Raw genomic sequence first — 13,626 nt, forward strand, 5'->3', positions numbered from 1 at the left:
AGGAACTAAAGTGCATCCATCTTTGCCTTAACAGACATTTGACATTTATTTTACCTGCAAAACAGCCTTTGACTTTGGTGGGAAAAAGGAGAATCACTGATTCTTGTGAAGCAATAAATAAAGATTTGTCTTTTAAAAAAAAATACACTGCCTCCAAGGCCATGGTACCTCTACTCTCTTGCCTCCTGCTTTCAGTTCCTGTCAGCTCACTTTAATGATGATATGAAACAACTGGTATAGTCAGGATTATGTCAAACCCAATGAAGGAAAGTGGATAAAAATAAGATTTCAAGGATAACGATAAACGCTAAAATGATACAAGGACAGTATGAAAATCTGGCATCTTCACTCTCTTTTTTTTTAAACATTTGCATTTGCAAGAGATCAAGACAGAAAGGCTGGAAACTATTGATTCAATCTTAACAGTGCATTGTACTTTATATGTTTATCATATTTCTTTAAATTTTAAACCTCAATATGAAATGTAGCCAGCATCTATGATCAATCTGAGCGACGCTGCTTTGTTGATTACGCACGGTGACGTAAGAACGTCCGCAGCCTAGCAGCAGAAAAGACGACGTAAACAAAGCAGAGAGCTACAAGTCAGCTAACGCCAAGTAGCTAATGTTCGTGAGTAAAATACCAAATGGAGCTGTATTAGGGTAATTTGATAACATCTGTTTTATTGTATTGGTGAGCACAACCTCCAGACTCACTCATGTGCCGAGATTGAAACTAAACAAGTTAACAAGAGACCGTTATCGCTAGCTACTTTAGCTTTAGCTAACCTTGGGTAACGGGACACAGATTTTGTGATTCTTGAAATCGATGTTATCTAAAATAACTTTTATTGATAACACGGTGGTTACAGCCACTTGGTTCATTGCTGTGTAAGCTGACCGTTTTAAAAGCTGCCAACGTTGAAACTATCATGAGTTAGCTCGCTATGTAGCCGATTTAGGTTAAGAGTCGATCAGCTGGCCGGATCGTGGTGTCACGCGCTGGACTCGGACTGCGATGTTTAGCCTGATGGCGAATTGTTGCAACTGGCTAAAACGTTGGCGAGAGCCCGCAAGGTGAGTTATGTGATAGTATGAAGCCTAAACCTTTTATTCTCCTGGACAAAGCAAACACAGCTGAAAGCAGTTTGTTTCATTAAGGTTGCGATGGAGACTGACATGATGTTTTTCACTTTCTGTCCTCACGTTCAAATCAGTTCATTATAATCCATTCTGACATTTTACAACACAACATAATAAATAATCTACACCCACTGAAATATCACACAGCCCTTAGTCAGTCTTGATTTTTTTTTACATCTTAAAATCAACTTTTATTTTGACATTTAGATCAGAGCAGACATCCATGCTTTATTTTCAGATGTGATTAATTAAGCAATAAAGGTGACATGATTAAATTCACTCCTTATATTTTAGCTACAATCGTAGCCAGCCACCACAAACATGCAGCTTGCTGTGATGATTATTTTGTTTTGTTTAAAATATTGTGTGTCTTAAACAGTATAATAATATAATGTTAAATAGTAATCTTAAGTGGAGGATGTGCTAGATGATAGATTACAGGGATCTACTTTACTTAACCCATTTACAAATATTATTGGGGCTGAAATGATAACTTGATTAATCAATAAGTCGGGTGAAAGAAAAATGATCAGTAATTATTTGATAAATGAAATTCATGCAAAAAAAGACAACATTCTCAGGTTCTATCTTCTCTTATGTGAGAATTACCTGATTTTGTTTAATGTCATTTAGATGAAATATCTTGGGCTGTTGGTTGAACAAAACAACACATTTAAAGATGTCTTCTTGAGTAATGGGGAATTTCAGTTGACATATTTTCCTATTACATGACATTTTATAGACCAAATACTGAATTCATAAATTGAGAAAACAATCTGCAGTTTAATCAGTAATGAGCATCATTTAGCAAGTAAGTTAATTAATATATTAGTTGCAGATATTTTCATTTTGTTGCAGTCATTTGTCTCGTTCTGTTCTTTTAATGAACATCCTGTAAGCCTGCAAGCATTATTCACAGTATTTTTTTTTTTTTTAGCTGAGAGCTGCTTGGTGACTGGTTACAGAGCATGTAGAACGCTGAGTGTGAAGCAGCAGGACCAGCAAAATGTAATTGACAGTACTTAACCCACGTGGTACCTGTGAGGGAACTGATCCTTTGGACTTAGTCAGAAATCCTCCCCTAATCCTACATCCAGGTCTGTTCAGTGGGTCTATTCCTTTTGGCCTGTTGCTGTGAGGAGTTTGTTGCAGCGAGGGCAGAGGGTTATGGGTTAGCGGACAGTGTCCAGACAGTGTCTCACCTTTTCTGGAGGTTTACATCAAGAGCTTGCCCCGATGAAGGCCAGCTGGCTCCAGATGACGGTTAGATGGATTGTGCGGTTGATGTCTTTTCGACGCAAGTTTCAAAGTTAAGTATGCAGCCAGGAGACAAAGGCGGGAGTGTTTATGTGTACACCATAGCTTTTTCTTAGGTCCAAGCAGTTTTCTGTTTTTCCGTAGGTGTTTACTCAGATGATTTTTATTTGTTTGTTATGTTGTATTTTGGTCCTTTTCCTTCATGACAACATTTAATGCCAGGAGCCATAATGTAAACCTAAAGCTTTGTATGAGCACTTTTTTATTCTAGTATAAGCATCTAATGAAGGGTTTTTAAAGGTACAAGATTTCTTGCTTTCTTTTCCCTTTGAAGGATCCATTTCAAGGTGGTTCCGGATTCTCTGAGAGCAATTATTTGTTGCACATGAAATGATTTCTTAGTAGGGGCTAAATAGAGCCAGACTGATCATGTCTCTGTTACAGTGCAAATCATGCATTCCTTTCAGAAAGGTTTGTCCCACTTGCATATTAAAATTCCCACTATGATACTTGGACTATTGGACTTGCTGCACAGGTGTGTGCTGTATACCTGCAGAGATGACTGAGTGTGCATCTGTTTCTTTGTTTGCCGTTTCTTCCGGGAATGGCTTTTATGTGTTGTTTATTGAGACATGTCTACAGTGAGGTAGTGGAGTGGGAGAACAGAACAAAGAACAGCAATTCCACAATCAGTCATATATCAGCACCAAGAATGCATTTTAAACTTGATATTGATATTAGGCCAGTATTCTGTACTTTGATTGTACCTCTTAGTTTAATTTGTGTTTGCTGAGCACGTGAATGTTGCTGACTCACTCAGTCGACTGTGCATATCTCTGATTGTGTTGGTCATTCAGATTATTAATTGGCTTACCTGTGCCCCCATATGCGTCACGAGAGCTAATGCCAGGTTGCCTCTTTAACTCGGATACATCAGATGCCCCACTTCCAACCTGGACTCCTGGGCGAGACTGATGTAGCAGTGATGTTTGTGTACATAAGCATTCATTTTTTTTCTCCCCCCTTTCTTATCTTACAGGAAAGTGACTCTGGTGATGGTCGGACTGGATAATGCAGGGAAGACAGCCACAGTGCGAGGAATCCAAGGAGGTTAGGGCCTTTGAGTTATAAATGTGTTCAGTTCAGTGTCGCAGTTTAAAAAAAAAAAAGAAGTCTTTGTAAATAATAGAAAAGTTGAATTTTTAGAGCGTCTTCTCCATCTTGTTTACTCTGAATAAACTGCCTCACTTGCGCTTCTGTGTAGTGTTTGTTATCATGTATATTTTACATCCAGTCTGACTGCTTGCACTTATGCCTCTCTGCTTCTACAGTTTACCACTGCTAATACAATTTTTGATTTTGGAGGCATAAAAAGTTGTGCAAGAACGTCTGCGTTAAAGGGTGTCATTGACCTGATTGCATGCATCCTCTCCACTAACTCCATTTCCCTTTACTATCTTTCTTTCGTCCCTCAGACAATCCCCTTGATGTGGCTCCAACTGTAGGTTTTTCCAAGGTTGACCTGAAGCAGGGCAAGTTTGAGGTGACCATCTTCGACCTCGGTGGCGGGAAGCGAATCCGGGGCATATGGAAGAACTACTACTCCGAGTCACACGGCGTGGTGTTCGTGGTGGACTCCAGCGATGTCCAGCGGATCCAGGAGACGCGGGAGACCATGGCCGAGGTCCTTCAGCACCCACGCATCGCCGGCAAACCTGTGCTAGTGTGAGTGCGCTATCGCCCAAGGAAATGATGCTTGGACACAGACTTAAAGAATTATGAAATTATATATTGAAAATGTGCGTAAAGGCATTAAAAAAACAGACTAACTTGACACAGAGGGTGAGGTGTAGACCCTCGAGATAGTTTAGCCTGGTCACAGGTGAGACAGTGCTCATTTTTTCTATTTATTTAACACTCAATAATATCTCTTTATTCCTCTCTGCTTCCAGACTGGCGAACAAACAGGACCAGGAGGGAGCGCTGGCTGAGGCGGACATCATTGAGAACCTGTCGCTAGAGAAGCTTGTGAACGAGAACAAGTGTCTGTGTCAGATCGTAAGTGTTTGTGCACCTGCTGCGGTGGCAGTTGAGTGACATTAAGGGCATCTGGTGAAGCTGCAGTTTTACCCATATATAGACAAAGAGCAAGGCCTTTTGTGGACAGTTTATTTTCCACGTGGAAGCGTCTAATCTCTAAATATATTTTCCTACCCCAGGAGCCTTGCTCTGCAGTGCTGGGTTATGGCAAAAAGGTCGACAAGTCCATTAAGAAGGGCCTGAACTGGCTACTCAACAACATTGCCAAAGACTATGAGGCCATTACTGAGCGTGTGCAGAAGGACACAGCCGAGCAGCGCGCTCAGGAGGAGCAGGACAAGAAGGAGCGGGCGGAGAGAGTGCGGCGGATACGAGAAGAGAGGTGAGGAAAACACGAGGAGCATAGAAAATAATCAACATTGTTAGAATGAAGAAAACTGTCATAATAACAACTACTACAAACTAAACAAAACGTGGTATTAGTGCAGTGGAATATAGAAGTCAAAGATAGATAAGAAATGTAAAGGAGGGAGAAGATGGTCAGAGTGGAATAATAAATGAAGCGAGGGAGAAGTGGAAAATGTCAAAATGCCAAGCTTAGCAGTGTTTGCAGTCTCCCCTGTCTGCTCAAATATATTTCCTCTGGATTTCTTGTACTAAAGTAATAATAAAAGAGACATTAAATACTGCATTTACTCCTAAAGAGCAAACTCCATCTCAATATTAGAAATACCAATTTGTTGAAATGCACACCGTAATGAAGTCTGGCCTCAGATCAATTTGTGTAAATGTAACAGTCACCCAGGAGGTGGGTGTCATAATACTGAAAGGTTAACACCTGGCTCTGTCCACAGAGAACGACAGGAGCGGGAAGAGGCGGAACGAGAAGGCAGGCCGATCCAGGAAGAGGAGCCCGATGATGAAAACATACCCAGCCCCTTCCAGCCAATCAGCAGCGTAATCTCTGAGGTGTGTAACTACTGTAAACACACCAGTGGATGGTGTATTGACGTGTCTGGGATTGTTTAAGACTTCTAGTTGGAGGCAATGTTGCAGTGTATTTCAGCAGAGCTCAGGAAACGATAGCTTTGGCTTTCATGTTCCTTTCAGAATGAGGATAAAGAGAAGGAGAGGAAGAGGCAAAGAGAGCAGCAGGAGGGCAGGACTAACAGCCCGAAGGCTGATGCTGATCAAGAGGACGAGGAGTGCGAGGAGGACAACGACGAGGAACCCGATGACTCAAGACAAACGCCGGAAAATGCCAGTTCAGGTGAGCGATACATCTTTTAAACCACCACACGTCAGAATTTCTTAGGTGAAAAATAAAACTAATTTTAGCTGACAAATATATTCCAGGTTGATTGGAAAAATACCCCGTGAATTCACTCAGCTGGCGAACAGTTCAACAGGTTCATAAAACGTGAACGAAAAGTTATTTAAAACAGAAAAATAGATAAATAGAAGATAATTATCTGTGTAGATGTGAGGGCAGAGAGTATCTCTGAAGAGGCTTTGCTCACAGCGTGTGGTTCAGCTTTGCATCATATGGAAAAGGAAGTCTGTGCCTGTTGATAAACAGAAAGCAAGATATTGAATCTGTTTTCACTTTGAAAGCAAATGATCAAACAAACATCCAGAGACTCAAAACAATCACTTCCTATTTCAAAAATAGGAAGAGATATCCTGTAAAGTCAAGCAAGTGTCTAGAATCACTGATTTCAGACCACTGAATATCTGGGAGATAATTACACATTGAGATGATTACCTGATTAATTAAAAGGATAAAAAGATAAAACTTGCAAGTGGAGTGATGAAGGGACGACGCAGGGAGAAGCATTTTTGTTTTGGTGTATATTGAGAAGTGTCTCTGCACATTCAGCCGCAACAGGCGAGCAAAGCAAGAAGAAGACAAGGAAGCTGCAACTGAAGAGGAAGCACCGGGTGGACCCGCTGAGGACAGAGGACGGGCCGGCAGAGAGCCCCACCCCTCCACCTCCTCCAGGTCAGTCTACAGTCTACAGTACGAACCAGTCCGAAGCTTTTATTGTGAAGCAGCTGTAGGAAATGCAATGTATTCGTCACCCAGTTAATAGAAACATTTTATTGGTACCGGTCTTCAATAGAAATGGTTTTGCACAAGACAAGACAGTGAGCTGAAGACATCAATAGAACATTTTGAAAACTGATGATGTCATTTCAGCACAGAGATTAAGTGATGAAAGGAATAATGGTGACAAGTCGTGTGTTTTTGCTGTTCAATCCTTACTTGTGATACTTCTTTGATAAAATGAAGCGGGTGTTTTACGTAGCAAGTTGCCAGCGTCTCTGTCTGGACATAGATTCCATTCTGCTTCTGGTATGAAGAGGGAACCTGAGCATTGTTTCTGAATTTCTTTTCCATCCTGATGGTTTGTTTTTCTTGTTGTTGTTGTTGTTTTTTAGTGGGATGGGCGACACCCAAAGTTTCTAGGCTGCCAAAACTAGAGCCACTGGGGGACTCGAAACACTCTGGTAAAGCTGCCTGTGAAGTCTGGTCATGCTTCATCCCTCACTGTTAACCACTGTTTTAATTTCATGCATTACTTCCTTTTGTTATATCACCTAATCGGCCATTTATTTTCTCACTAACCTGCTCTTTGTGTGGATTTGCGTATTCACTAACTGTTGTGGCAGTGAATCAGTGTCTCCTCTGTGCACAGTGCTCCGAGTGTAATTTGGATCCACTTATAGTTCAAGCACAGGTGTCAGTGTTTTTTCTTTTGTAGCTTTTTTATGAAATATAAAAGCGCTACGTCGTTTTTTTTTCTGAGAAGGAATCGTTGTGTTTCACAGCAGTGGCGGTAAATTTCTCAGTGTGCTGTTGCAGAGGGAACACTGAACTCTGTCGGCCTTTTTTAAGATGTGTGTTGACTGTTAATTAGTATCTCAGACCCACATCGCTGTCCTCTTCTTCTCCTGCATCTCACCAGGCATGTGTTTGAATATGTGTGGATCCTTCATGGTGGCAGACATCTTAATCAACTCAAAGGCTTGTCTGTGTATTCATCCACATTTTTCCTCCAGTCTGCTCTTCCCATCTACCTCTGTGCAGCAACTGTGTCTCATTTTTGTTTATATTGTTATAACGGGGAGTGTTTTTATTTCAGGATTCAGTGGATGTAGCTTTCTAACATTCAAAACTTTTTTTTCCATCCCCTCTACAGAATTTTTCAGGAAGCCTCTCCCGCCTGTAGCGAACAGGCTGCGGCCTAACGGCGACGCTCACGACGTCATTTTTTAACCACTTGTAGTGATCGAGGTTGACTCCCGACCAATCACAGCTCTCCCCTTTTTTGCTTTCTGTCTCAAGCGAGCGGTGTGTAGACAGCCGCCACAAACACACACACACACACACAGAGAAAGAGAGAGAGAGAGAAGACGAATCGGGACGCAGGAGGGCCAGTGAGCCGGGGGAAGTGCGACGGACACGAAACGCAGGAGCATCGTGGGAAATGAGGTCCTGCTCGGAAGCTGCAGTTCGGTTTCACAAACGGACACGATTCAGCGTGAAGCGCTGAACTCGACTGAACTGATTTTGTCAGGTTGTGTCTTCGCTCGACAAAAGCACGTTCAGTGCTGAAGTATTTCGCTACAGTAGACTGAAACTTTTATTTTTATTTTTATTTTTTGTTAATATCAGTGTTAAACAGTTTGGACTCCGTTTGTCCAACTGAAATGCTTTTAATTGACAAAGACTGTAAATATATTAATTATAACCATATACATGTTTATGTCTGTTACTGAATATCGGATTCATATACACACTGTTGTTAAAAATGACCATATTTCATTCATTTATTTTTACATCTTCAGTTTTGCAGTGACATTGAAGATGATATTGTGGATGTACCTGAATATGTGTAAAAAGGACGAGTGGCTTTTTTTTTTTTTTTTATTATAGCTGAGTGCTTCAAATTTGATCATTTCAAGATCAGAAATATTTCCTTTTCTTTTTTTTCTTTTTTTTTTTTTTTTTTACAAAAGTGCCGTGAAATGAGGATGAATCACAGCGTGGTGGCTGACACGGGTGAGCTGTAGATGTAATTAGCGACACAACGCTGAACTGTACATGGGAAAGTGTTACACTACATTGGATCGTTAACTGGTCACATTGATTAATGAATGTCATCATGCTTCACTTAATTACTGTAAAGTTTTTATGGTCAAGAAAAGAGAAATCTGTAATAGGCAACATTTTTTGTCTCTTGCCAGCAGGATTAAGGATCTTTTTATTTATTGTCAAAAATGTAAACATATGAAAATATATATGTCTTTATATGTCTACAGGGCTACAGACTTTTTATGCATTCTGCTGTTCACACTGTGTACCTGTTTTTAAGTGGTATTTCCCTTGAGGCAGGAAGCAGCCTAACACTTGCTGCCTCTCAGGTGGCCCTGAGGTGTGAGCCGGCGTTGTTGTTGTTCCAGCTTTTCAGACTCTGCCTTCTGCACCCATCCTCACTTTGAAAACAGCTGAAAATAGATGAAATTATATCTCAAAAAAGCACAAACACAAATCTGGAATAAAAAATTTATTTAAAAAAAAAAAAAAACCCATAGTTGGAACACTCCATTGCCCCAGTTAAGTTTATGTTGGAACAGTTTGCAGTGGGACGATGGGGGAGGAGAAAGTATCACTACACCGACACCTGGAACAGCCAATATTGGGTCAGAACACATGAGAATATGTGTAGCAAAAGTAAGAAGAGGAAATACCACTTTAAAAGCACAATATTGAATTTCAAAGCTACAGTACAACACTCACTCTCTTGTTAATGAGCTAGATGTTTGAAAAAAAATATTTTTTCTACCCAGTTTGAATTTTATAACAGCACAATTAAAGATGTTTTAAATATATTCGTGACTGATTTTGTGACAGCATTGTTACATTATGAACAGCTGGAAGTGTAGAGGGTTTTGTTATGAAGTGTTTTCTGTCGTATTTTTGGCTCCACATGAACCCAGCCCTCGCTTAGCATACACCTGTGTCCGTCACTGCTAATGTTTATTTAGTATTCCTGGTAACTAAGATTATAAGACCATCTGCTTTATACACTTATATATTGTTATAATATTATTTATTTGGTTTAACCTTTGTTAGAGTTGAATGTTGGTTAGTGATCTTTGATTTCCACTACTATGGCACCATGTTGGGATGTTTACAGGTGCCGTTAATTTAACCGCTGCTCCTTAATTGTCTCATGACCTAGTAACTCATTAGCTGACACTGCATCCTGTCTTTGCCCTAACCTAACGGTTGTAACTACCTTACATTTCTATTTTTCCAGCGTAGTTGACTTTTATCAAAGCACAATCTGAATAGTCCAAATCATATGGTAATCAGTTTATAATCACTACATTCCTTCTAAAGCAACTGCTCACGGAAAGTGTTGAAAATGTGTGACAATTTTAGACAAGATGGGTGACAATTTATAGCTTTTTAATAATAGTTGGGAACTTTTTGCTGCAATTTGGTTGATGGAACAATTCTACAAGGAACTGTAAGATATTTGCAAATATAATGGTTCATAGTACACAGAGATAATCTGAAGAAAACCCTCCCATTATTTCTACTATTCCTCATGGGGTACTGGGTTGTGACGGTGATGGTAGAAAATCTGAATGTGTGAGACAGTCAAGCTGCACAACCTGGACTTTCATCATTGACAATGACAGATGAACTGAACCGACACAAGATTTTGAATGAGCGGCTTCATTACACAGCTTTTCAGAGAGAACAAAAGACCAAAATGAATCAAAGCAAGAGATCAAAACACAAGAGAACAATATTGAAACTTTGTGTGTGTTTGACAAATCGCTGTATGACTGTGGTAACTGGTTTAGCATTTAAATGAGCCATGGTTCTGTTGGAAACACAGCTATAAATTGTTTTCATAGGCCTAGAAAATATAGGTAACTTCACAGTTTCTGACTCACTGTTTCTGAGACAACAAAGTGAAGGAACTCATTACAATTATAAACACAGAGCCTGGATACATCATATCTTTTGTTTCTGATCACACAGTACAGTGGTGATCTGTCACGAATACAAATTAAACTGCCCGCGGCAAAGCATATTTCAGTGTGGAATTAGGCTGTATAATAAAACAACTGAAGCGTCATGCTAAAATGTGCAGAAAAGAAGTGACACCTGCTTCGAATTGATGGATAACAAAACTATTGCAGTTCTCTAAAGGACAGTTGGCAGGATAAATCTCTTGTTATTGGTGAGAGTGGACAGGCCTCATCTTCTGTGTCACTTCTCTGTCCAGAAAAAGCAGGGAGAGAAATATCTTCCAGGATTTTATTAAGACGAAGGGAGCCAAATGTCACTCCAGAGAAAGATAATTAAAAATATATATATATATATATTTTATATATATATATATACCAATTTGGAAATGAGCTTCAACAATCTGCTTTCCTCTAAAAATAGTTGTTTTTGGCAGTTCTGTCTCCTCATTTAGAGACTGTGAGACATCTGTTAGGAGCATCTACAGCCCATATCACTTGCAACCAGAACACTGCAATAATGTGCCGTCTCATTACTGTTCTCCCCTGCTGTCATTACACAGGCAGGCTTCATTTAAGTGAGTGATGCCATGACGCCGTAGCTTGAATTTGGTGCAGCAGTGCTGTGCCCTGCAGCAGGAGCACGGCAAATGCACCGGTGCCCTGAGGCAGATGCTTTCAACGCTCAGTTCCCAGCCCCACCTCTCCCTTTACACTCTCTGATATCAGTCGCCAGCTTCTATGAATATAGGTGTAGCCCTCTAAGATGTGTCACTACTAGGTTCATCCTCCCGCGCATGCGCAATCGTTACGGCTGTCCAGCAGTGGTCCTCAATAAAAACTTTGGGAAAAAACGCTTTCATGACTGCGCATGCGCGAAGGATAAACCTAATAGCTACAGCTCTTAGAGGGCAAAGCCGATATAAAATATAACAGTTGCTAATCTCTCTGTGGGTAGATATCGGCTAGTCCCAATTAGCCACCGAAACATTATACCGGAAGTTACTAACTGTTGTATTTTCTAAAAAAATATGTAAAAGGTAAAAAAAGAATGAGATTTTAGTTTTACTTGCTAACATAACTGTGAGAAAAGGGAGCGGCGCTGTCCGCTAGCAAGCACAAATGTAGCAAATCAGCTTCAGGATCTGATGTAGTCCACCAATCACCTCCTCGTCCTGACGCACACTTATTTGCATACAGACACAAAACTTATACAACCAAAAGAAACAAAAAGCAATACCACCGGTATTTGTACGTAACCCACATTGTTGAACATTTTATATTGGTGACTCTGAATGTTTGGTAAATCATGTGAACCAATGCTGAGTAGTCTACACGAGTATAACCCATAATGCCTTTCAGCAAACCCTAGAAAATTTAGAAAGAGTAAGTTTTAAGCAAGGGGAGAGGACGTTTGTTTCTGTCAAAGGAAAGTAAGTGTCACCATTATTTGGCTTAAACAATTGATAACATTAAATATCCCTAGATGCAAAAGATACGGGATTATATTATATAATGAGGCTGCATTGTATTTTGGTCTATTAAGGATTTTGTCAGAGGAGAAATTGGTATCTCTTCCTCTTCCACAATAGATGTCTTTTTGTATTGTTGTGCAAATGTAGGTGCAGAGTTTGAGAGTATAAAATGTTGCGCAATCAAACTCAAAACAAGTTTAGTATGTAAGCCATAAGAAAACACTGAAGAGCTGTTTCAAGCACTGTGGTTTTTACACATCACATTCAGTATATGCATGTAAAACTAAAAGAATAAATGAGGGTAGAAACATAACAAATGCAGATGCTTATATACAGGGTGCAGGGGCTCACTGACAGCACATCAGAACAATCACCAGATCTCAACCCAGTTGTCAAGTTAAGTCAATTTTGTTAATATAACCCAAACGACAAATTATAAACTTCAAAAACAAATCCAGGAAAAAGGAGAAAACCTCAAGAAGAACAGTGGAATAATCCCTTTGTTAGAGCGATAGGACATGCAGTACAAAACAAATAGAAATAACAACAGTAGAATTACAATATGGAGATACAGAATACAGAATAACTGTATTATACTGCTGTTCCAATGGTATTTCCACCATCTCCAAGGACTCTGCTAACTCTCTATATGAAAAGCGATTCAGTACGCTGCACATTAAAGACTATGGACCCCTGAACGCTTAACAAATCCAAACAAGACTGTAGACAACGAATGACAAGCTTCCTTGCTCAATTACAATGTGATGGGAAATAAAATCGCTGGTTTCCATCAGTTATACTGGTGTATATTGATGTTTATTTTCAATATTTTACGTTTTTATACAAAATGACACATTAATATAATGCTTAGATATTACAGCACTAACATGTAAAATGTAATAGTAATGAAGAAGAGGCATAAACTGGGGCAAGATGTTCTGTACATGCTGTAGAATGGTTGTGGGAAAAGATGTTTCTCCCTGGAGGATGAAAGTAAACCATCTTATTCGACTAAACCTCACACCCCAGCACACACAGCAGCATTATTCCAGTTTGAGAATCACCTTTAATGAGTGGTCTGGTGCATTGGAAATTTAAAAGTGCTTAGCTTGATGAAACAGGAGGAGACCTTTGTACAGTTGTGACTGAAAATTGAAAGAGGTACTTCACAGGGGCTATATATATATACAGTATATATAGGCCTTTATATATGTGTGTATATATATATATATATATTAGTTTTTATTCTAGATCATTGAGACATCTTTGGTGCATATCGCTCAATGCTGTGGTGTTATTGTGCTGCATTTCTTACAGATTTCTCAATCAAAGAGTGTCAAGCACCTTTTTTTTTTTTTTTAAATAAAACTGCTCCTGCTAGAAACATAAAACTCATCACTTCCTTTTTTTCTTTTTTTTTTTTTTTTTCTTGGGCATTGAGCGTTTAAAACCACAAACACAAAAGCTTTCATGAGCAGGGGATAGGTTGAATCACAACTGTGTTCAATCACTTGGAGAGTGAGCAGCAAAAGGGCCATGAACTGAGATGAAATCTTTTTGGGCAGTTGTGCTATTGCCAGTAGGGGCTGCCATTCATCGGAAAATATTGAACGCAGCACATATAACCCTCTGGTACTACTCTCTCTCTTGTGTGGCAGTGA

At 39.7% G+C, this 13,626-nt stretch overlaps 1 protein-coding gene across 4 annotated transcripts; it reads left to right on the top strand.

The window, feature by feature from the left end:
• Window positions 1–573: 573 nt before the first annotated feature.
• arl13b (ADP-ribosylation factor-like 13b) lies at window positions 574–9,335 on the top strand. 4 transcript variants are annotated; one of them, XM_056371064.1, is made up of 10 exons: window positions 574–1,076; window positions 3,439–3,509; window positions 3,875–4,124; window positions 4,352–4,457; window positions 4,619–4,821; window positions 5,294–5,408; window positions 5,550–5,709; window positions 6,319–6,441; window positions 6,882–6,950; window positions 7,643–9,335. In XM_056371064.1, exons 1-10 carry the CDS (start codon window positions 1,018–1,020, stop codon window positions 7,717–7,719), a joined length of 1,233 nt encoding a protein of 410 aa, XP_056227039.1. In that variant the 5' UTR covers window positions 574–1,017; the 3' UTR covers window positions 7,720–9,335. The 4 variants fall into 4 exon arrangements, with proteins under 4 accessions (XP_056227039.1, XP_056227040.1, XP_056227042.1 ...); XM_056371065.1 differs by having other exon boundaries at window positions 7,789–9,335; XM_056371067.1 differs by lacking the exon at window positions 6,882–6,950 and having other exon boundaries at window positions 7,789–9,335.
• The last annotated feature ends 4,291 nt before the right edge of the window (window positions 9,336–13,626 follow it).

Source organism: Seriola aureovittata, chromosome 24, assembly GCF_021018895.1.
Source record: "Seriola aureovittata isolate HTS-2021-v1 ecotype China chromosome 24, ASM2101889v1, whole genome shotgun sequence".
Classification (NCBI taxonomy): Eukaryota; Metazoa; Chordata; class Actinopteri; order Carangiformes; family Carangidae; genus Seriola; species Seriola aureovittata.

Coding starts and splice junctions, on each gene's coding strand:
- arl13b (XM_056371064.1), top strand. CDS start 1,018: ATGTTTAGCCTGATGGCGAATTGTTGCAACTGGCTAAAACGTTGGCGA. Junction 4,125..4,351: donor GCCGGCAAACCTGTGCTAGT/GTGAGTGCGCTA, acceptor CTCTGCTTCCAG/ACTGGCGAACAAACAGGACC. Junction 4,458..4,618: donor ACAAGTGTCTGTGTCAGATC/GTAAGTGTTTGT, acceptor TTCCTACCCCAG/GAGCCTTGCTCTGCAGTGCT.